We start from the raw sequence: 22,354 nt of genomic DNA, 5'->3' as shown, positions 1-22,354 counted from the left end.
CTTCCATCACGGTTACATGAAAGACTTTAAAATGAATAGAATACATGGAATTCTTGGAGATTTTAGGCCCACAGAAATATTTGACACTGCCAAAGTGTTTTAGAATTAGTTCAGGATGTTTGACTCGAAAGCAGTAGTTTCTGCCAGAGCAAACAAGGATGGGAGTCATTTATGGATTTGTGGCTTCACTGCAATGTCAAGAGCCTCACTTGCTACACCTTACCATAGCAGGTGCTTCAGATTAGAGGACACAGCTGTGATGGTCAAAGTAGCAACAATTTTGTTCATTTTATACCACCATCATTTTATGGATCTCCTGTATCGGGCCAACGCTCGACAGGAGGGCCTAATCCTGAAAAAATGCTCATTTCGACAACTGAAGAAAAAAACGTTAAACAAAGTTTAGAACCGATCATTTTATAATATGCGATTGTCTATACAAATAATGCTATAACAACGGATCAGTGTCGGATTTCCCATTAGACACTGTAGGCACGGTGCCTAGGGCCTATGAAGGAGGGAAACACTAGTGACTAATGAAAAACGAGCTGAAACAACATGCCTGCGATCGACTCCAAATCAATAATCATACGCTATCTAGCGGCTGTTCTAGAAACTTGAAGTACCGAAGTGATATCGCTCCATCAATCACGTGGTTTAGCATTAGAACAGTTTCAAGTGCATCATGTCAATCGACGTAATTCAACTGGCGTTTACCCCTCTTTTTGCACATTTCGAAGTGAAAGTACCTAGGGCCTACAAACACTAAAATCCGGCCCTACAACGAATGTCTATAGTACATTTATAAGTGGTCTAAAAATCTATATAGTTCAGGTGGGTAGCTACGTCAGCATGCGTAGGCTGCAAAGGAACAGGTAATAGGTTTATTCCATGCTGAAAAAAAGAAGAAAGAAAACAACGTTTCGGCCTTCTTGGCTCCACGGCCGAAACGTTGTGTTTTCTTTCTTCTTTTTTTTCAGCATGGAATAAACCTATTACTTGTTCCTTAAAATCTATATTATGTACTTTGTAGAGTTTATGGTTGAAGGTCGACTGAAGAAGCAAAAACTCTAGCGTGCCATAGATGTGGCCATCGCACAGACTGAACGGACGGATCCTTGTCTTGAAATGTTCTAATATCCCTGTGATTGTTTCTCCCTGTGATTTTAGCTGTATGCAACCTTATTGGGCTGTAATCGGCTCATTGTACCTATGAGTATGAATTCGGTCATCCTTACAATCACAATGCTCTCAAGCTCTTGTGAACTGGCAAAAGCAGACGCGCTTAAAGCAAAATAAAAACTGTTTCCCCTTTAATTGTTTGACTCTTGAAAGTGGGCGTGTTCCTGGGTTGTACGGCGTCACTGTATCACTGCGGGAAGAGAAAATGGGGAAACTTGAATTCGGATGGTGCTAGGATCTGTAGTGGAATCACAACCAAAATAAGGTGAAAATCAGTGCAAGAATATAAAATCCCTTTTTTTTTTCGTCAAGTCATTGTGCCATTTTCCTACCATCAGCGTTTGGCTTAGATGGCTGCTACATTTTCACGGCTCGATAACACGATTGAAGTGTCTCTGTTGTTCTGCATGCAGTTCATGTTTTCACGATGAATTAGTTTTAAGGGACACGGGCCTGCCTGTTGTTTACTGGCCCGCGGGCTGGGCAAGAAATAAGAAAGGCCGACCTTTTCAGAGAGGATTGGGGCTGCTTTGTGCAGGGGCCGCAGCTGAAGGCGTGCTTTGTGAACTGCAGAAAAGTGCTTTGGATTTATGCTTCTCTACTCCAGCGGGCCTGGGCCGCAGACAGGAAGTCGGCTGTCAGTATCGCGACCAATCAGGTTACAAACAGTTTGACTGTAAACACGTCCAAGTCATTCAGGCTCTTTAAATATTTTTACTGGAAAGGCTTTAATTCACGCCTATGTTACGGTTTAGCGATGAACGCAGACTATTTAGCTATCTGCTTCGGGGGGTATTTCTGAGAATTCATACACAGAATAACCACGTCTAGGGGGAAAGCTTGAAAGCTTTTTGACGTTTGTTTTCGTTGATACACACCAGTCTAGTCTAAACTTCCCTGTTTCTGCTTCTTGTCCTGTTTTCTTCGGTGCTATAACACGATGGTTCGTGTTATCTATTACCCATTAAACTCTTTTTAAATATGAGTATCTCAACCCATTACCTCAGGAGTTTTACATATATATATATCGATGAACGGGTATCTACGGTATACACTCGATTGAAACATGAGCAGTTCATTTATACAGGAGGAAAAGCGTTCGTGGACTGTTGCTATATTTTGTTTGAGTTTTCGTAAAATGTGTCAGAGGTTCATGCCGTATGTAGAGTTTCTGCTTGATAAGGTAGCTGCTAGAAATAAAAAAATAAGCGAAGTTCAGTCATAAAACCATTTGTTTCCATATACCTTTTTGGGAATTCCGGTGCACTTAGATTGCGGTATTACACGTCTGAGCGGTAAAGCGTATCGCATTTAAAATTAAACTTTACTGGTGCATCCCTAACAGCAGAGTAAACTATGAGTTGTAGTGCCTTTAATTGTACTAGTGAAAGGTAAATATAGGAAAGACATTTTCTGCAACTAGCTTGGAGGGAGAGTATTCGTATGGCAGGTTTTTGAAACAAGGTTATTTAGCTGTTAATGTATATAGTGGTAGCTGAGATATTCTAATAAATGCTAGAAAACATTCCGGGGATCATTTTTTTTAATGCAAGTTTCATTTCTGTGAAAGAGTTTGACGGTACACGAAAAACACCAGACGACCAAGCGATGAGAAAGTCATGGTAAAATTGGCGGTGTCCCCAGGTACTTGTGGGTCTCCAAACAGACAAGAAATTATTCGGGGGTTCCGGATAGTTAGCAGCCGTCGCAGTTATAAAACATCTGGCGGGAAATGGTTTTACACTGAAGTGTAAAAGGAGGTTAGCATCCCCCTGGTTTCAGAGGCCGGGTGTTGAGCACAAGTGAGTGCAGGGGGACACACGTCTCTCCCTTCATCAACCTGCGAGCCGGGCGGCCTGGCGGTGATGACTCGCACGGAGGGACAGGAAATCACGGTCTGAATGCATCAGCAAAGTGGTTCTCAAAGCATTTCCAACGCACAATATAGCTTTAGATTTAATATACATCTTTCTCTAAACATGTTAGTTTACTGCTCTAACCCTGCTTGAGGTTTGTAATCGGTGTGAATTTCATCTTCATGATTTTTGTCTTGTATTTATACAATCTGCAATGTGCGTATCATTGTTAGCTAGAATATATTCACGATATCTAGCTTTACCTGAGATGGTTTCCAATTTTTGTGAAATTTTGAAATGTTCCACGTAAAAATGCACTTTTTCAGTGCTAGTATACTTATAATAGCTATTTATGAAAATAGTTCAGGTGGGTAGCTGCGTCAGCATGCGTAGGCTGCAAAGGAACAAGTAATAGGTTTATTCCATGCTGAAAAAAAGAAGAAAGAGAACACAACGTTTCGGCCGTGGAGCCTTCTTCAGGTGTCACCTGAAGAAGGCTCCACGGCCGAAACGTTGTGTTCTCTTTCTTCTTTTTTTCAGCACGGAATAAACCTATTACTTGTTCATTTATGAAAATAGTCTATTGTTATGGTACTAGGCTAGTGGTAGTTATTAAAGGCTTCATGAAGTAGGGTTTTTGGTCCTAAAATGACCCACTATTTTTTTTAAAAGTGTCTAGAGTTAAAAAGAGTTTGCATCTAAGTTGAGATATTACAGTATAGCTAGAATAACCAAGCTGACTGCTGATATTGTAATATCAGGCTGCATGCTCACCTTATGTAAACTACATGTGTTTAACTCTTAGCCCATCCACAATTCCACATTTTCTCTTGCTTGCAATTAACTTAAGTTTGATGAATAGCATAGGTAATTCTGCCCTCAATCAGCAGTATGCAAAACCTGTGTAGGCATTTAGTTATTGTCAGGACCTGTGGTTAACGTTATAAATTCTATCTTATAATGGGCAAGGGACAGGGTGCAAGCATTGATCATGTGTGAAACCATCTACAGTACAAGTAATTCAAGTTACTACTTGGAGCTGGGGAAATTGGACTTAAATTAATGTCAACACTAATAAAAAAAATCTCACTGTATGTGTAAGTCTACTCTGGGGGTGATAAAATACTTATACAGTGCATCAGGTTCTAGCTGGGTATGCTATAACCTACAGTAAGTTTGCTTCCATTCAGGTGTCTGTTCTTATTTTCAGATGGTAGTTCCAACTTCGAAGACTCTCAAAATGCCATAAAACATGGATGTTTGAGTGACATGTAAACCAAGAAGCAGAGTTGACTTGTTTTTCTCCAAAACTGGTGCTTTGCCTCGTGCTATACCAGTAGATAAGGTTGGTGCAGCATTGTGGTTTTTGAGTTCATCCTCATTCTCCACATTGTGTGTTGTTTATTTGTTGTTTTTCATACTTGTCTTGGTTCACAGGACAAGAATTTTTGGTAATCAAAGAGACAAATACCAGTTTATGTTTTAACCGCACAGATTTGCTGCATCATAATTACACAGTTGTACAGGCGCTTCAAAGAGCTTTGTTCTGCCAATGATAACCTCCAAGCACATTGGGGGGAAAAAACAGGATTTGTGGATATTTCAAATTGAATCATTTGACTTGCGCAGAGAGATGCTAGCAACTGTGTGCTTTTGAAGCTGCTTCATATTGTTAGCCAGCAGCCATATCACCCTGCAACTCACAACTGGTAACCCACTGAAGCTAAGCAGGTGTGAGCCTGGTCAGTACCTGGATGGGAGACCTCCTAGGAAAAACTAAGGTTGCTGCTGGAAGAGGTGTTAGTGGGGCCAGCAGGGGGCGCTCACCCTGCGGTCCATGTGAGTCCTAATGCCCCAGTATAGTGACGGGGATACTATACTGTAAACAGGCGCCGTCCTTCGGATGAGACGTAAAACCGAGGTCCTGACTCTGTTGTCATTAAAAATCCCAGGGCGTTTCTTGAAAAGAGTAGGGGTGTAACCCCGGCATCCTGGCCAAATTTCCCCATTGGCCTTTACCAATCATGGCCTGGTAATAATCCCCATCTATGAATTGGCTACATTACTCTGCTCTCCTCCCCACTGATAGCTGATGTGTGGTGAGCGTTCTGGCGCTCATCCAGGTGGATGCTGCACATTGGTGGTGGTGGAGGGGAGTCCCCATTACCTGTAAAGCGCTTTGAGTGGAGTGTCCAGAAAAAGCGCTATATAAGTGTAAGCAATTATTATTATTATATTGTAAAAAATGAGGTTTGTCATCCTGTAAGGGGTTAATTGCATGTCCAGAACCTGCAAAGAAAATCTCAGTAGCTAAAATGGAAAAATAACTAAAAAAGAAGGAAAGTTAAAATTTCTGGGAAAGCCGTGGAAAGTGAGGAAAATAGATTATTTTTAACAAGGCAGAGCTGAGGTCCACAGGATAATACAACTTACTAAGCCTATCCAAGCTGTTAGTACTGGTGCTGAATGTGTTAATGTGTGGTTGACTAAAGTAAGTGAAAAGAGTTGAGGAACAGTGAGTACTGAATTGAAATATGAAATACAAAGAACTAGGTTTATAATAATAATAAAAATTAATAATTTCTTACACTTATAAAGTGCCTTTCTGGACACTCCACTCAAAGTGCTTTACAGGTAATAGGGACTCCCCTCCACCACCACCAATGTGCAGCATCCACCTGGATGATGTGACAGCAGCCATGGTGTGTCAGTACACTCACCACACATTAGCTATTAGTGGGGAGGAGAGAAGAGTAATGAAGACAGTTCATAAATGGGGATTATTAGGAGGCCATGATTGGTAAGGGCCAATGGTAAAAAGGTTTAGACTTAAGTTATATGTAAGTACCTGCCATCATAAAACCTAAACACTCCAAACTGCCTAAGTGGGAGAATTATTGACTTAAAATATTAAAGTTTTTTTATTTACCCCTGTAAATTGTCTCTTGACTTGTTAGCGTCCCCCTTTCTAAACGCAAAGAATATTTCTAGGTTATAAATCTGCGATATTTGAAAAGGTCTCCATCTGTGACTGCTCTTTTTCTTGTTCATGTTTCACAGGACAAAGAACGTTCACCACCTGTAGCTCCTCCTGCTGATTGCTAAAGCTCGACATGGTGTGTTTGCCCAGCTTAGTATTCCTGAAAATGAACGTGATCGGATATGTATATTTTTAGATGTGCGATAAGACCATGCCGGCCGAAGAGCAGTCAGCTCCATCTGCGCAAGGTAAGAGCTCTTCCTGTTTCATGCAACACTCAGCTAAAGGAATTTTCCGGTTGCTCTCAATCGGAGTCCCATCCAGGCTGTCGTGCCGCAGCCTTTTCCAGGAATGAGCTGCTTTCTGATGACGGATGAATGCTATGTTACCTAAGACGGTGTTACGTTAGCATGCTTGGTTGTCTGGCAGCATGTCAGAAAGTGCCACATAACCCCCTAGGCCTGTGTCCGGATCGGCAGTGACAATGCTGTAGAATTTTAAATATGTGGTGAACACAATAGCACCCCGACCAGGGAAATCTTTGCTTCATTCTTTTGGCTTTGTTTTCCTCTCTCCTTCTCAGTTAAGGTTTCTGAGCAGATGCACGGCCACAGAGACTGGTTTGTGCCGATGCGCAACTCCCTGTTCTAAGAAACGTTAACGTCTGTACCTGCATTAGGGGGTATCTCTAAGGTCTGTGTTGCGTTGTCACCTGTTCCGTCGGAAGATTTATTCTGAGGAACCCGATGTGTGATTTGAATAGTTGGGCCTCATAAACCTCCCTCACTACCAATGCCAAGTGGAATCCAAGGCTGAGCTGCTTTCTGTTTGTTAACTAATAGTTTGATTTCTGTACACCTGACACATAGGAATTGCTTCCCAGCAGCCTCAGTTTTCATAGCATATTTAAATCTCTACAGTAGTGTGCCTTGAAGAGGTGTTGTCCTTCCTGACAACCAATGACATTGTAGCATATATTTGTACAAAATAAAAGTTTGGGAAAGCATTCAATTTTTACATGAATTAGAAAAATAATATTAATTTTTAGTGCTTAATTTGCTTTAAATAAACACTTTTCTGTTTATATACCCAATATTGTTAGGCATTGTAATTTACAGTGATTAATTATTCTTGTCACTACTTTAATTTCTGAGTCATGTGTGAGGAGGAAGAAGAGGATTATTAACACACTTGATATATTTATCACTTGAAGTAAACTGCAGATAATGTTCCTGGTGTATTTCCCAACCAGTGCTGGGGTGCTGCTGTTTATTCTGTTCCTATGTACTTTGGTGCATTGTGAGATGTCCCACAAAAATCGCATGCCCATCTGCTCAGCGCAGGCTGTTCAATATTAGGCCAAGCAAGCAAACAGCAGCGCGTTCATACAGTATGTGATCAAATGTGTTCCATAATGAGGCAAGCATTGCTTTCAGGCTGTTGGCTGTAAAAGCAACAAAAAGCTTTTGGAGTGATTTGAGGGGTGAATAATGAACCGTTGCACTGAAAACTTTTTTTTTGTGGAGTTTCCTTTTAGTTGTCCCATTACTTACAAATACCGCAGACATTTGGCATATCTGTCCTTCACACTCCAGATAATTACACGGTCTGTGCATCTCTTGAGGGTATTTAGTTCTCTTGACACTTTAGGTTCTACCAGTGGAATATCCCAGGCTGACATCTGCAATTTGTCTCCATCTTTCTCCCTGTTTTAATTACAATAATGCCGAAAGCGAAATGTCCTGGGCTATCTCCGATATTGTGAAAGGTTAATGCTGTACGTATGGTAGATAAATCCGCTTGATGTTTTAAGTGCTGAATTTACTTTTCCTTGTCTTGAGGAATCTTTAGAGAGACTTGAGCTTTATAAAAATAAATTATCATTTGGAAATCTTTCGAAGGAGAGACATGGGCTTAGAAAAATACAGCTGCACCTTGTATGCGTGAACTGTGGAAAAGTTCAGGCAGTTGTTGAAATGCCCTTAAATAGGTTTGTGGCAGAAGGCAAAAATGTTCAGGAAGCCAAAAAGACCATGTTCAGGAAGTATGTGATGTTACACTCGATGAAGTAGTTTTCAGGAGAAGACTGCTATTTTCAAAATAGGTTTGGTTTTCATGTCACAACAGCTTGCATGCTTGAGTAAATCCTCATCTGGCATCAATCTTTTTCTATCTTTTCTGTCTCAAGTATTCAACATAGCACAGGTTTCTACTGCCATTGTCTTTGTTTAATAAATAATTATTTAAAATGGAAGATCCCAATTAAAATATAGAAACACATTGTGAAGCTCAGGTATCTGGAACTTTTAATTTCTAGTTTAGAACAGGGCAAGCACAATAAAGCAATTTAATAAAATCCCAGAATCAGAAGTGTATTTACAATATTGTTAGTTGGTGTTTTAAATATCTTTAGTTTACCAGTGCGTTCATGACTATATTTAATAAACTTTTTGATCTCTTGTTAGAAGTAGATCGGACACAAGTTGAACCGTTAGCAAAAGCAGATCGAATCAGTGGGTGAGTATAGTATTTTAATTTTCCTTCTGAATCTGTGGAGAAAAATTCTGTATGAACTGATCTCTAAAAATAAACTGTCCCCATAATCCATAATTCAGTGAAATATTGTACACTCTCTGAAAGGTATAAGACGTAATCAATTTTATAACTAAACCAAATAAACTAAAATTTTAAACCACAGTGAATTTGGTGTAGTTGGTAGTGACTTCCTCAAAAACAAATTGCTGCCAAAGGTGGTTCCACCAAATATTGACTTAACAGGACTGAATACTTGTGCAATCAACATATTTCAACATATTTTTTCACTCTTTAGTTTTGGCTGACATTTACTGTAACTTGTCTTAACCTTGGAAGCCTTCAGTTTAAGCATCCCTGTTTTGAATAAAAGGTTTAAAAAATGTGTAAGCTTCATTTTGTCATTTCACAAAATCGGACACCATAGGAGAATTCTGAAGACTACTAAATCTGTTATTCGTTATAAGTAGGGATCAGTTATAACTTAGTTATTGGAACTAATAATAATATGTGTGTTCTATTACAGTATATGAAGAATTGGAAATTGGAATTTGCAATGCATAATGTAAAGTGTTACTGTGTTAACCTTTTAATATGGACTGTCTCTCATACTGTATGTGAAGATGTCTCCTTTCTTCAGTGTGTCCTGAAATGAAGCATAAAACTGCTACATGACAATAATGATTGCTACCTCATAAACATGATTCTTCTTAATACCAAATGTATTTATCATTGTTACCAAGGAACTTTGCAGTTTGTGATTTATGGCATTGATGCCAGCCAAGATTATTAATTATTTTTCTTAATAATTTTTTCTTTTTTGTTTGTTTGCTCTAGATAAGCAGGTTTTATAATGCTGTATTTGTATGTATATTATTTAAATCGGGGATCTCCAAACCTGCCCGATAATAACGCAGAAGGTTTTATAGGTCACCCCATTAAACCACTAGTTGTTAAAGATAGGAAACCAATTCCGTTGTGGTCAAATACATGACAGTTTTGTTAAATTAAAGAATTTAGAAATCATTTAGGACTAATATCTTCTGTCCTCCTGCTTTCAAAGAAAAGAGTTTTCTTAATTGAGCAAATACTTGATTCATCAATAGCTTATATTTATTTCCAATCTTATAAAACAAATGACCCATAAGACAGAATCAGGACTGGAGACCGCTGATCTAAATGAAAACTGTAGAAAACTGGGGCTACTCTCTCAGAATCAGAGTGATAAGAATAACCTATAGCATTTCTGTGATGATGAAAGGACATTTTAATATTTTCTGCAATTTGTGACTCAAAACATCAGTGAGTCAAATATAACATCCAAATGTTAATTGAAAAATGTCAGCAACTGCCATAGATGAATCATCTATAACTATCATTTGTGATCCCATTTCATGAAGTCTTTTGACGGATGGTGTTTTTCAACATAGAGGTGACATTCTCGCATTGATACGATTTTCTGAAAACAGGAGTGTTTCTATATTCTTTTTAAACCACACTAATTTACTATTTCCTTCATTTTTATGTTATTACTAATTCAAATCTTCCTTTATAGCAAGGTCCTCTCACAGGTTTTGTTAAAACAAAGGTAAACGAGTTCCTGACTGCTAGTAATTGCCTTGAAAAATTTCAATATAGATCCATTGCAATTATAAGCAATATATACAGTGCCTTGCGAAAGTATTCGGCCCCCTTGAACTTTTCAACCTTTTGCCACATTTCAGGCTTCAAACATAAAGATATAAATTTTTTATTTTATGTGAAGAATCACCAACAAGTGGGACACAATTGTGAAGTGGAACAAAATCTATTGGATTTTTGAAACTTTTTTAACTAATAAAAAAATGAAAAGTGGGGCGTGCAAAATTATTTGGCCCCTTTACTTTCAGTACAGCAAACTCACTCCAGAAGTTCAGCGAGGATCTCTGAATGATCCAATGTTGTCCTAAATGACTGATGGTGATAAATAGAATCGACCTGTGTGTAATCAAGTCTCTGTATAAATGCACCTGCTCTGTGATAGTCTCAAGGTTCTGTTGAAAGCGCAGAGAGCATCATGAAGACCAAGGAACACACCAGGCAGGTCCGTAATACTGTTGTGGAGAAGTTTAAAGCAGGATTTGGATACAAAAAGATTTCCCAAGCTTCAAACATCCCAAGGAGCACTGTGCAAGCGATCATCTTGAAATGGAATGAGTATCAGACCACTGCAAATCTACCAAGACCTGGCCGTCCCTCTAAACTTTCAGCTCAGACAAGGAGAAGACTGATCAGAGATGCAGCCAAGAGGCCCATGATCACTCTGGATGAACTGCAGAGAACTACAGCTGAGGTGGGAGAGTCTGTCCATAGGACAACAATCAGTCTTACACTGCACAAATCTGGCCTTTATGGAAGAGTGGCAAGAAGAAAGCCATTTCTCAAAGATATCCATAAAAAGTCTCGTCTAAAGTTTGCCACAAGCCACCTGGGAGACACCCCAAACATGTGGAAGAAGGTGCTCTGGTCAGATGAAACCAAAATCGAACTTTTTGGCCACAATGCAAAACGATATGTTTGGCGTAAAAGCAACACAGCTCATCACCCTCAACACACCATCCCCACTGTCAAACATGGTGGTGGCAGCATCATGGTTTGGGCCTGCTTTTCTTCAGCAGGGACAGGGAAGATGGTTAAAATTGAGGGGAAGATGGATGCAGCCAAATACAGGACCATTCTGGATGAAAACCTGTTGGAGTCTGCAAAAGACCTGAAACTGGGACGGAGATTTATCTTCCAACAAGACAATGATCCCAAACATACAGCAAAATCTACAAAGGAATGGTTCACAAATAAACGTATCCAGGTGTTTGAATGGCCAAGTCAAAGTCCAGACCTGAATCCAATCGAGAATCTGTGGAAAGAGCTGAAAACTGCTGTTCACAAACGCTCTCCATCCAACCTCACTGAGCTCGAGCTGTTTTGCAAGGAAGAATGGGCAAGAATTTCAGTCTCTCGATGTGCAAAACTGATAGAGACATACCCCAAGCGACTTGCAGCTGTAATCGCAGCAAAAGGTGGCTCTACAAAGTATTAACGCAAGGGGGCCGAATAATTTTGCACGCCCCACTTTTCATTTTTTTATTAGTTAAAAAAGTTTCAAAAATCCAATAGATTTCGTTCCACTTCACAATTGTGTCCCACTTGTTGGTGATTCTTCACATAAAATAAAAAATTTATATCTTTATGTTTGAAGCCTGAAATGTGGCAAAAGGTTGAAAAGTTCAAGGGGGCCGAATACTTTCGCAAGGCACTGTATATATATATATTATATATTATAGCTCTTTTCAAAGTAACTAATGATTTGGTGATGATGTTGAGTATTGAACCTCAGTCCTACATTTGATACAGTGAATTGTGACATTTGGATCATCTGTCATTCTAAAAATATACCCAAGTTGTTTAGATCATGCTTATCAAATAGCTTTTATACAGTAAATAATTTCTGTTGTCCCATATAGATCTTCATCCAATTTTATTTTCTTTTTGTTACCTTTATGTAAAATTATTCAAAAGCATTGTATAACAATTGACTGCTCTACTAATTATACCCAATTGCACGTCTCCTTAAAACCAGACAGTATTACGTACCTGTTTTGTAGACCGTCACTAACATCAAGAACTGGATGTGTCAAAACTTCTTGATAAAATTTCTTGACACAAGAACTTTTTTTCTTGTTTTTTCAACAGTTTCACTTCTCAGTTCTATAGACGATCCAAAACCTAAAAGCCTTACAAATCTGAAGTTAGCAAAGTGGGTGTTATATGTCACTTTAAGTTTTGAATCACATTTGAAAAGTTTTCAAATATAAGCTACTGTTTGAATGGGTGGAAATGTCTCATTTTATCAAGAATCACACTCATTGTTTAGTTAGATTTGCTTGTTCTGGATCCTACTCACCTGCACTATGTGCATTTCAGAGTAGAATAGGTGCTAATATCACTATGTATTTAAGTTTAATTAAGTAATTTAAAAAAATGAAGAAATTGGAGAAAAACTATTGAAATGGTTGCGAATGTACGGACTTAAGTAAGGTTAAAAACAAGAGGGGCCAATTGTCCCTTTTACTCTCTGGATCATCCAGATCGCATCCAGCTTCTTGTTGTCAGTTTTAAATTCACTTCAGCTTTGCGTCCACTTTTGAACTCTGTTCACTTGTTGGAAATCCATTGGATTGGGTTTGTCAGTGTCTTTGAAATTCCTCAATGTAAAACTTGGTACTTAAAAATATCTGCATCTGGTACCGTCTTAGTTTTTTTCTCTTTTTTTTAATGACTAAAAAGGTTTAGTTCTTATATCTGGTTGCTATTTTCTGGATTGAGAACAGAGCAGCACTGGATTTTTTTTGTAAAGTGGTAGCCAATCACATAATGTGCAAAATGAGGTCTTACTAGTCTTACTTTCCTTGAAAAACAACATCCCTTTGTTAAATTTCTGCACTTCTCAGGACTATATATCCCACCATATATACTGTTTCCCTTTTTGTTACTTCTTCTTATTGTCTCAAATATGTATGTGAGTAGTCTTTTCATATATTGCTTCCATTTTTATAACTTATTTTTCACTGCTTATATGTACAGTTCCAGTCTTAAATTCTGTCCAAATTAAGAATTTATTTTGCTGCTGCTTGGTGTTTGCTAGTCCCTATATTTTTGGATACATTTTTGGTTATATAACATTAAAAATGTTCAATTAAATGGAAAAATGACATTGTCAATCTTCAGCAGGTTTTTTTTTGTTCCCCTCACAGTCATAGTGCTTCTTTGGATCTTGCAGTCCCTGGACCATCAACAGCACAGGCCTGTCTAGCGCAGGCTAGACAGGGTTTCTGTAGCTGCTGTCAAGTTCTGTACAACAGTCTGGAACAGGTACGACCCCTTCTGTTCCTTTCGTGTCATCATTTCTTGGGTTGAGTGTTCATGCTAATATGTTGCGCTAGGGCAGTGTGATGGTGCAGTAGTTATAATTTCTCCCTCACAGTTCTGGGGCCCTGGGCTCTATCTGTGTGGAGTTTGTTCTCCACTTTTTGGTATGGGTTTCTTCTCGTTGCTCTTGATTCCTACTACAGTCCAAAGCTTTGCTAGTCGCATTCCTAGGTTCATGACAGCATTTGAAAACATTTGCCGATGCGTTGGCCTGGAATCCAACCCGGGTCAGCTGCTTGGAAGGCAGCTATGCTCACCACTATACCACCAACGCACAGTCCAAAGACGTACTGGTAGGTTAATTGGCTGCAGGGGAAATTGTGTGTGTGCCTGTCTGTGTCTGTGAGAGCCCTGTGTTGGACTGGTGTCCTGTTCATGGTGGCATCTTGCTTTGTGCCTGTTGCTTGCTCCCCCTGCAACCCTGTATGGTATAAGTGGATTAGACATACTGGTAAGGTTAATTGGCTTCTGGGAAAATGGTGAGTGTGAGTGTGTGCTTCTCGGTGTTCGTGTCTGTCTACCCTTGCCGTGGACTGGTGTCCCATCCGGGGCGTACCCTGCCTTGCTCCTGTTGCTTTCTGGGATAGGCCCTGGCTCCCCTGCGGTCCTGAATTGGATGAAGTGGTTAGAAAATGGATGGATGGAATATCTGTTTATAAGAGATTTGAGTAGGGAGCTACAGTACAGTGGAACAAAAAGCGCTTGCTTCCACGCTGAAAAGTGAAAAGGCTTTTTCAGGTGTGTAAAGACTCCTCAGCCAAAATATTTTCACTTCACTTTCAGCATGGAACTAACCTTTACTTGTTCACCTTTTTATAAAAGCACCTGATTAAGCTGGATCACAAGCAAAGACACAAACCTGTTAAAGAGTTCAGTTATCTAAATACATGTATTTGCCAACATATGTAAGCATCAGCATATGTTTGCTCCTCTGTGACTTGGAATTGGAAGAAGCAGTTAGAAAATGGACAGGTGGATGATTGTACTAATATGATTAATGTACATTTCTCTGCAATGCAACATTTATTTTACGTCAACGGGGTTTTAATAAAATCTTGCCTAAATCCAAGGCCTAGGTTAGTGGTTGAAGGACCCCCCAGCCAGTCCCAGGTCGATAGAGCTGTGTCAGCTTTATAGTTACTTTTGTATTACCAGGGGAAGGAGTGAATTTGGAATATTGCTTTGTGCTTTGTGCAGTGTTTGAAAACCTCTGGGTAGTGGAATGTGGCAAACTGCCCATGTTTTCCCAAAACTGAATGAATGAGGATGCAGTCTTCATTTTCTGAGACATATCTGCTTTTCAATTGCAGCATATTCTGAGTGCTCGACACAGGGACTTTGTGAGCAGCTCCAGGAGTCATGTGGGTTCTGGCAGCCTTATGGAACGGTTTCTGCAGGATGTCATGCAGCACCATCCCTACAGATACAATGACATCAGGTAAGCAGTCTTCTGGTACGTGACAGGGAAAGTAAATAAACCTGCCGCCGATTACATCTAGAGTTTTCGATCTTTCCCTTCTTTTATGATACAGTTTTACTATCTTCGTGTATTCATTTTCTAACTGTTTCATCCGGTACTGGGTTATGTGGGAGCCAGAGCCCATCCCAGCAAGCAACGGGCACAAGGCAGGCTACACCCTGGACAGGACACCAGTCCATCACAGGACATGCACAAACAGACATGTACACTCTCACGCCAGGGCCAGTTTTCACAGAATCTTATTACCCTAGCAGTATGTTTTTGGATTCTGGGTAGTGGGACGTGGCACAAAAAACATCCCATTTTGGAAACCCATTTGAACACGGTGAGAACATACAAACTCCACACAGATAGCGCTCCAGGTCCGGAGTTAAACCCAGGGCCTCAGTGCTGTGAGGCAGCAGTGCTAACCACTCTGCTGCCTCACAGTCTTCATACCAAATGTTATGTTTTCAAAATGATTATTCCCAGTGAAAGACCTGTTCATTCATCTTGGTGACTCTTGCTTTCTGTAAAAGGAGGAATTTGAAATGTTAAACACAGAAAAGGTGAAAAGGCCGAAGCTCAACGATTCTTAAATTGAGAAACTTTTCAGAGCTTGATTGAAGAACATCTGCGCACTTGTGGTATTTACATTGTAAGGTAACAAAAATAGAGAAATGCCAGGAACAAAAACAACACAAGTCATTCCAAGGTTCAGTCATTCGTTTTTTTTTTTCTTCAAAATAAGATAAACAATTTCTGAAAATAAAAATTGGATTGAATCAGCAAATAATATAGGCTGTGTATACATTAGCTGAGAAGTATTCAGTAATGATTGCAGGGTGTGTAGGGTTTACAGGGTGTCCTACAAAATTGATCCTTCTTAGTCCATTACTTGATGTTTTTTGTGCAACACGCTGAAACTGTTTCTGCAGAAAATAATGGTGTAGATGTTGCATGGACAGGGAGTGGGAGGTATTACATTTTCATTTTATATGCAAGCCAAACTTCAGTCGTCTTATCTCTTTTGAAATTTGTGCGTCGAAAAAAAAAAGAACTTCACATTCCACACGGCCATCAACACACAAAGCATTCTCATTTAAGGCCAAGAAAGTCTTCTGAATTAAAGTCCACAGTGCTCAAAGGTCTGTTTGTGAATCTGTTGTTTATTGCCAGGACCCAGGGAAAAAAAAAAAACTTGAACTTGTCCATGCATCAGAAAGATGATTTCACTGCGCCATTTTTATCTTTATCTTCCACAATGTTTGCAAAACTGCAGTTGGTTTGTTCATTTGTCCTAATCTAACTTTACACATATTACCTGAAATAAGACATAGATGTATTTTGCCCTGTGACGCGCTTCATAAATATATTCTAAATATTTAAATATATTCAAATGGATAATTTTAGTAACATACACAGATTTAATCCACTGTTAAAAGTTAAAAGCTTGGAAGCAGCAATTACCATAATTTTCCACAGGTCTGAGCAGAAATGTGATCATTAAACACTCGAGAGCAACTTTTAAGCCCTAAACAAAATGATTTTGAGTAGATTGATTTAGTGATTTGGACCTTGTAAACATTGGAGTCTGTAATAGGGCAGCACGGTGGTGCTGTGGTTACCATGGCTACCTCACAGCGCTTGAGCCTTGGGTTAAATTCCGGAGCTGGAGCGCTACCTGCGTGGAGTTTGTACTGTATGTTCTGCCCATGTTTACGTGGGATTCCTCTGTGTGTTCCTGGTACTTCTTATGGTCCAAAGACATACTGGTTGGTTCATTGGCTTCTAGGGAAATTGGCCCTAGGTGTGAGTGTGTGTCTGTCTGCCCCACAGTGGACTGGCGTCCCATCCAGGATGTACCCTGCCTTGTGCCCGTTGCTTGCCAGAATAAACTCTGGCTCCCCCTCGGCCATGAATTTGGATGAAACAGTTAGAAGAGGATGGGTGGAATCTGTAATATTTTTCCTTTATCGAACCTCCCAATTAGAAAGATTAATCGTCTCCTGTACCAGCTGCCTCTGACAGTCCTGGGAGCTCACATCACCTGGCCCAAGGGCTGTGAATTGAGTCTTACAGGGGAGCTGCAGTCCCAGTCTTTCAGACCAGTGATTACATTTTGAATCAAGCACAAGATCATGAACTTTTCTAAAGTTCTGTAAGTCGCCATGTTCTCACAAACTCCCATGAACGACGTGACTTCCTGCTCACTAGTCACTGCAATGCCTGATGTAATGTGATGTACGAGCGAATAAGTTCAGGTTGTGCAGCAGACATTTCACCACAGAAATGTTCCAATGTGATCGGCAAATAGCAAGTCATTACTTACCAAGTAAGTAGTATTTTTCGGCAAAACCGTCTTGAAACCAAGAGCAATATTTCTATTGGATGTATTCACAGGCCTGCTACTTAACGATGTAACAAGGCCACATCACATCACTGGAAGTTTTGTTGCCTCTTTCTGAATCGCAGAACATGGCGCTGCGCATACCTGGAAATTTTGTCTATTTTGTGATGTAAATTGGAGTTACAAGATACTGTGTACATTTTGCTTTCATTGTAGTTTGAAATGCCCTCATCAATGTCGATTCTTTCTTACCCTAAGAAAATGCGCTGCAGGACGTCACCTAAACTGAAAATGTTCACTGTTTTGTTCCTCATTAACAGACCAACACATGCTGACCTGCCATCTTTGAGCACCCCTCTGATTCCTAAAGAAGAGCTTTCTGAGGTTTGCGGTGGCCCAGAGAATGACCAGGATACCATCGGAACCCGCGAGGAGCTGCCCAGTTCGGATGACGGGTCGTCCCATTTTCTGCTAGTTGAGGATGGTGACTTTGCCGAGGGAAAGGGTTTCCATGACAAAGCCCGAGGTAAAGCTCCAGCCAGGAGCAGCGCGGGGCTCTGCAACAAATTCAAAAGGTCCAAGCTTAAGTCTCCGTTTCTTGAAGGCAGCTCTCCGACTCAGGGCTTTCTGCACAGGACTAGTGACAGTTCTGTTCCTGGCTTACCTCACACTGAGCCTTGCAGCTCCCAGGCTGTGCAGCATGGGAAGGCTTTGGAAAAGATCCCCGTTAAAGCATGCTGCAGCTTTAAAGCTGATGTCAGGACAGACCAACTGCAAAACAGAAGTAGCTATACCCCTCCTTCAGTCCATCCTAACTGTGTTCCTTCTGGCTCAGATGGACAGCCTTTTGCTGTTTTGCAGGACATGGCGAAGCCCTTTGGTAGCTGTTCTCAGGGAGAGACCATCCATTCTCAGTCAAAATTTGAAGACGAGATGGGAGGCCACCAAACTGCGCTGACAGCAGCAACAGTGAAGACTGATACAAAAGAGCTGCCGTACTTTGCCACTCGCCGGGACCCTACACACTCTGACGAAGAGGACGGTGCAATGGAGGAAACGATTGAGGAGGTCATTGAGAAGTACTGTTATGGAGTGAGTGTGGGGAAGTCTGATGTGGACAAAGACAGTTTTCATTTAAGTCTTGGTTCAATCACTAACCGTTATTTCTCAGATTCTGGAACCAGTATCGAGTGGGATACACCAATGAAAGAAGCCCCCGAGCCACTTTCGTCCGAAGCAAAGGATCTTGGGTGTCTCATGAAAGTATGCATTGATCTCGAAGACCCAAAGTACAACACGCAGCTAAACTGTGCTCTAAACCTTCGCTCGGAGACAGAGAGGAGTCATGAAAATCTGAAGGGTGAAGACACAGTAGAGCTTAAAGAACACAACGACGATAAAGATGTCCTACCCCCACTGCCTCACATTCCTCAGTCTTTTGTTGGAAAAACATGGTCCCAAGTTATGCATGAAGATGACCTCAAGATCGAAGCGCTCGTGAGAGAATTTAGGGAAGGACACTTCCGATGCTACTTCGACAGCGAATCCTTGGCCAAGTTTGGAAGGAAGAGTAAAACCCGAAGGCACAAGGACGAGGCCACAAGGGAGACGCTCCCCAAGAGCAATCTTGTGACCGGAACGGCAGAGTCATTTCCCCTTTTGGATGACGAAGAAGATGATTGCAACCATTCCACTGTTTTCGTTCCTGTGTGCACCAGAGCTCTGAAGAAGAAGGCGGGCAGAAGAATGTGGCGGCTGGCATCCAGGTGCCAGGTGGTGAAGGTCAGCCACAGCACTCAGACGCCCACATTGAGCTGCCCCGTGATCAAGACCAAAGCGCCGACAAAAGACAACGAGCTGCGTGATGCGAAAGAAGTACCGAATGGATCGGGGTGGGAAAAGACGCCAGAAATGAAAACCAGGTTATGTGCGCTTAAATTGCCCGAAACCTACAGCAAAATCATGAGTCCCGTGCAGCCGAAAACAGTGGTCTATGTCCTCTCCTCCCCAGAGTCAGGACAGTGTACGTTAAAACCGCTCACTATCAGAAGGACGGGGCGAAAGCGAAAATCCACAGAAAGTGAAAGTGCCCTGAAATACAAGTATAAGAAGACTCCTTTAAAATACTATGACCCATTGACCAACAGGATTCTGAAGATGCCGCCAAAGGGAATAGGAGTATGCAGGCCAAAAAAGTTTCCGCACGTGCGGCAGCTGTTTCGAAGCCTCAGCCCTGACATCAACAAGGAGAAACAGTGTGGGGAGCAGAAGGAAACGTGGAGCTCCACCAAGGGGAATCCCAACAGCATTTCGGATTTCTGCGCCTCCACCTCTGGCTCTTGCCTGGACAGTCGCAACGAAGATGGGTTGAGCTCCAACGTGAGAGGTGACGGCCCTTCTGAGCAGGGGTCTTCGGCCTCGAGCAGGAGGCCAGCGTTCACGTCAAAAAGCAGGTCCTCTTTGTCGAGCAGCAGCAGGCTGATTTTGGGCCCCTTGACTCCTTCCAAAGCTCAGAAGGAAGGTGTTGGGATTTTGCCTTCACTCCAAAGTCAGACAACTGAAACGGTTAATATTGTCAGGACTAGAGCCACTAGGGGCCAAGCACATAAACTATCCGAACTGGAGACCAAGAGCTCAGGAGAGAAATCTCTTGGTCCGGTAAAAGGACCACCGTTTTCGTATAAAACCAGGAAGATGCCTCGTAGACCAGTGTGTGAGAAAGTTTACAGGAGGACCGACTCCTCTGATGATAACGCCTCAAAGGGTCAGACCTCTAGACTGGGAGAGCAGAAACCATCCAAGCGTTTTCTCTCAAGAGCAAAGTCAAAGAGCGCACCTCGGCCCAGTAGCAAAGCAAGGAAAACTAGTGATGGGCCGAAAACGTCTCTCAGAGCTCCCCTCGCAACAAAGTCATCTCCAAAAGTCACAAAAATGCGCGCGCAAAGTTTGAGAACTTCAGCCAGGGCATCTGTCACACTGGAAGAACCTTTAAGGAGTCTCAGATCTTCTTCTAGGAGAACCCTGAGATTGAGAAACCGCTTGACCAAGAGGTAGAGTGTCCATTTAAGGGCAAACAAGTAGACCGGGCAAACAATTCAGCTGCGAGGTGCTTTTTGTTTTGGAGTTAGGAAAAACTCCTTGTTTAATGCGGTTCCGGTTTCACAACAGAACTTATTTGTGTAAATTCTGGAAAGTACTGTTAATGTTGTGGCTTAGCTGAAAGAATTCTTTAGCTGAAAGAAGGAACTGCGAAGTAAATCCGTTCTCTTTTTTTTTCTTTTATACAGCTAATGTTATTTAGGGTAATGTTTTGCACAGTTTGACACCAGAAAAAGATCAGAGTTTATAGTTCTCTCTAGTTTTTTATAAGCTCATTCAGGGTATTTTTTGAGGTATATATTAAATATTTTTCGCTAAGGTCTCTATTTAATAATTATTGTATGTTGAAATGTTTTTTTTGGCATTATTATTTAGTATTAAACTTCTTTTTCATTTATATTTTGGTATTTTCTGTATTGAATTGTTGGATCGTGTTGGATAAGTGGATAAGTAAATAACATGCTATTCAACACTAACATAAATTAACAAGCAGGGTTGAATCAACACCAATTTTTTCTGTTGCAACATGAGTGAGGATAATGCTTTCTCATGTCTCTTCTTAGACAGTTAGACAGTTGCACATAGGACTGATCCTGGCTTTGAGTCTGCACTAGGAAGTCCCAGAAAGTGGATCAGTCTCAGCTAAGCACCTCAGTAAGGTTCATGTACATGAATTAGTTTGATTGCGGTGTAGGGTGTGAGCTCAGTTACTGGATTTTATAGATGGTGGTCTCTGAACTATAGACGATTAAGATCATCTAGTCAAATATCAAAGCACCGGTACAGAAAATAATGATGATGAAACTTTATTTGTCATTCCCAGAACTGCTGAAAGTGTTTAAGATATATAGAATATTAAGAATGTCAATAATAGTATATACCTTATGCATTGAACTATACAAATCAATTCTAAGCAAGAAAATATTTTTATTAATATGAAATAAAATATTAAGGATTTGGAAAGGCTGAAAAAACAGTGTTAAATTTGCAATGTTAACAATGTTAATTATAGCTTTAAGAAAATTAAGCATGAAAATTAAGAAGGTATATTGCAAAAGAGTCATTAATCTACTTTTAAAAACTGCAGCTATAGTAAAGGAAATGCATCAGTCTATTAATAAATTAAATCATTTGAGCTCTCTCAGTAATTAAAACAGCATCATCATGTTTTTTTCTCTACATAAGGTTAAAACCAGGAGCGTTTTGTGTGAGCTAAGAACTTCCTTGGTACCTTTCAGCATGACTCAAGGATTGTGCACACAATTTGAAATAGAATTTGTTCCTCAAATACTGTTTGCATAAACCTGTGTACTTTAGTCAATAACCATGCTAGCAGTGTTGTACTGTAATCCACAGGCTGATGTATTACTGTATTACGTTCAAACTTTGTCTTTAATCGGTGCATTGACTAATATGTTAAACAGGAAACTTTAAAAAGAAATGGGCATTATCCCAGCCTTAAAAATTACTGTTAAAATGATGGAAAGACATTCCCAAACTATGTTCTGGAGTTTTGTTTTTGAACTTTTAACAAGACCGTGGCATAATATATGTTGCACTTCAGGAATAAAACAAAGTCTCCATTCAGTTGCCACACATCTATTTAGGTTTCTGTACATTTCCAAAGAATATTAATGAGCGCTGCTGCGTTTCACCACAGTGCGACAGTTGCCTTTATGTTATACTTTTATGTTTAGGTTCATGCGCTGGGGTGAAACGCGGCCTCGCTCACTTTGTTTGAGCCAATTCCTGTCGATTTACGCGTGCACAACAGAATAATAATCATTTCTGTAGCCTGTCAATGCTCCATTTAGGCTGTACTTTCACTATAATAATAAAAAGGCTTTAGAAAGGCCTCCCTGGTGCCTTCACAGGTGAAGGAGCTGGCACAAGCCCAGCCGGAGCTCTAAAATCCAGGGTGCGACCCTGGA

At 40.6% G+C, this 22,354-nt stretch overlaps 1 protein-coding gene across 2 annotated transcripts; it reads left to right on the top strand.

The window, feature by feature from the left end:
• Positions 1–1,342: 1,342 nt before the first annotated feature.
• Positions 1,343–21,577, top strand: zdbf2 (zinc finger, DBF-type containing 2). Of its 2 annotated transcripts, XM_088606811.1 has the most exons (7): positions 1,343–1,447; positions 4,249–4,383; positions 6,099–6,266; positions 8,484–8,535; positions 13,341–13,458; positions 14,826–14,953; positions 17,645–21,577. In XM_088606811.1, exons 3-7 carry the CDS (start codon positions 6,215–6,217, stop codon positions 20,376–20,378), a joined length of 3,084 nt encoding a protein of 1,027 aa, XP_088462937.1. In that variant the 5' UTR covers positions 1,343–1,447; positions 4,249–4,383; positions 6,099–6,214; the 3' UTR covers positions 20,379–21,577. The 2 variants fall into 2 exon arrangements, with proteins under 2 accessions (XP_088462937.1, XP_088462938.1); XM_088606812.1 differs by lacking the exons at positions 1,343–1,447; positions 4,249–4,383; positions 8,484–8,535 and having other exon boundaries at positions 6,102–6,266.
• The last annotated feature ends 777 nt before the right edge of the window (positions 21,578–22,354 follow it).

This window comes from Lepisosteus platostomus, chromosome 14 (genome assembly GCF_059453375.1).
Source record: "Lepisosteus platostomus isolate fLepPlt1 chromosome 14, fLepPlt1.hap1, whole genome shotgun sequence".
Lineage (NCBI taxonomy): Eukaryota > Metazoa > Chordata > Actinopteri > Semionotiformes > Lepisosteidae > Lepisosteus > Lepisosteus platostomus.
Note: the sequence above shows the minus strand (reverse complement) of the source record. Positions and strands in the feature narration are given on the sequence as shown.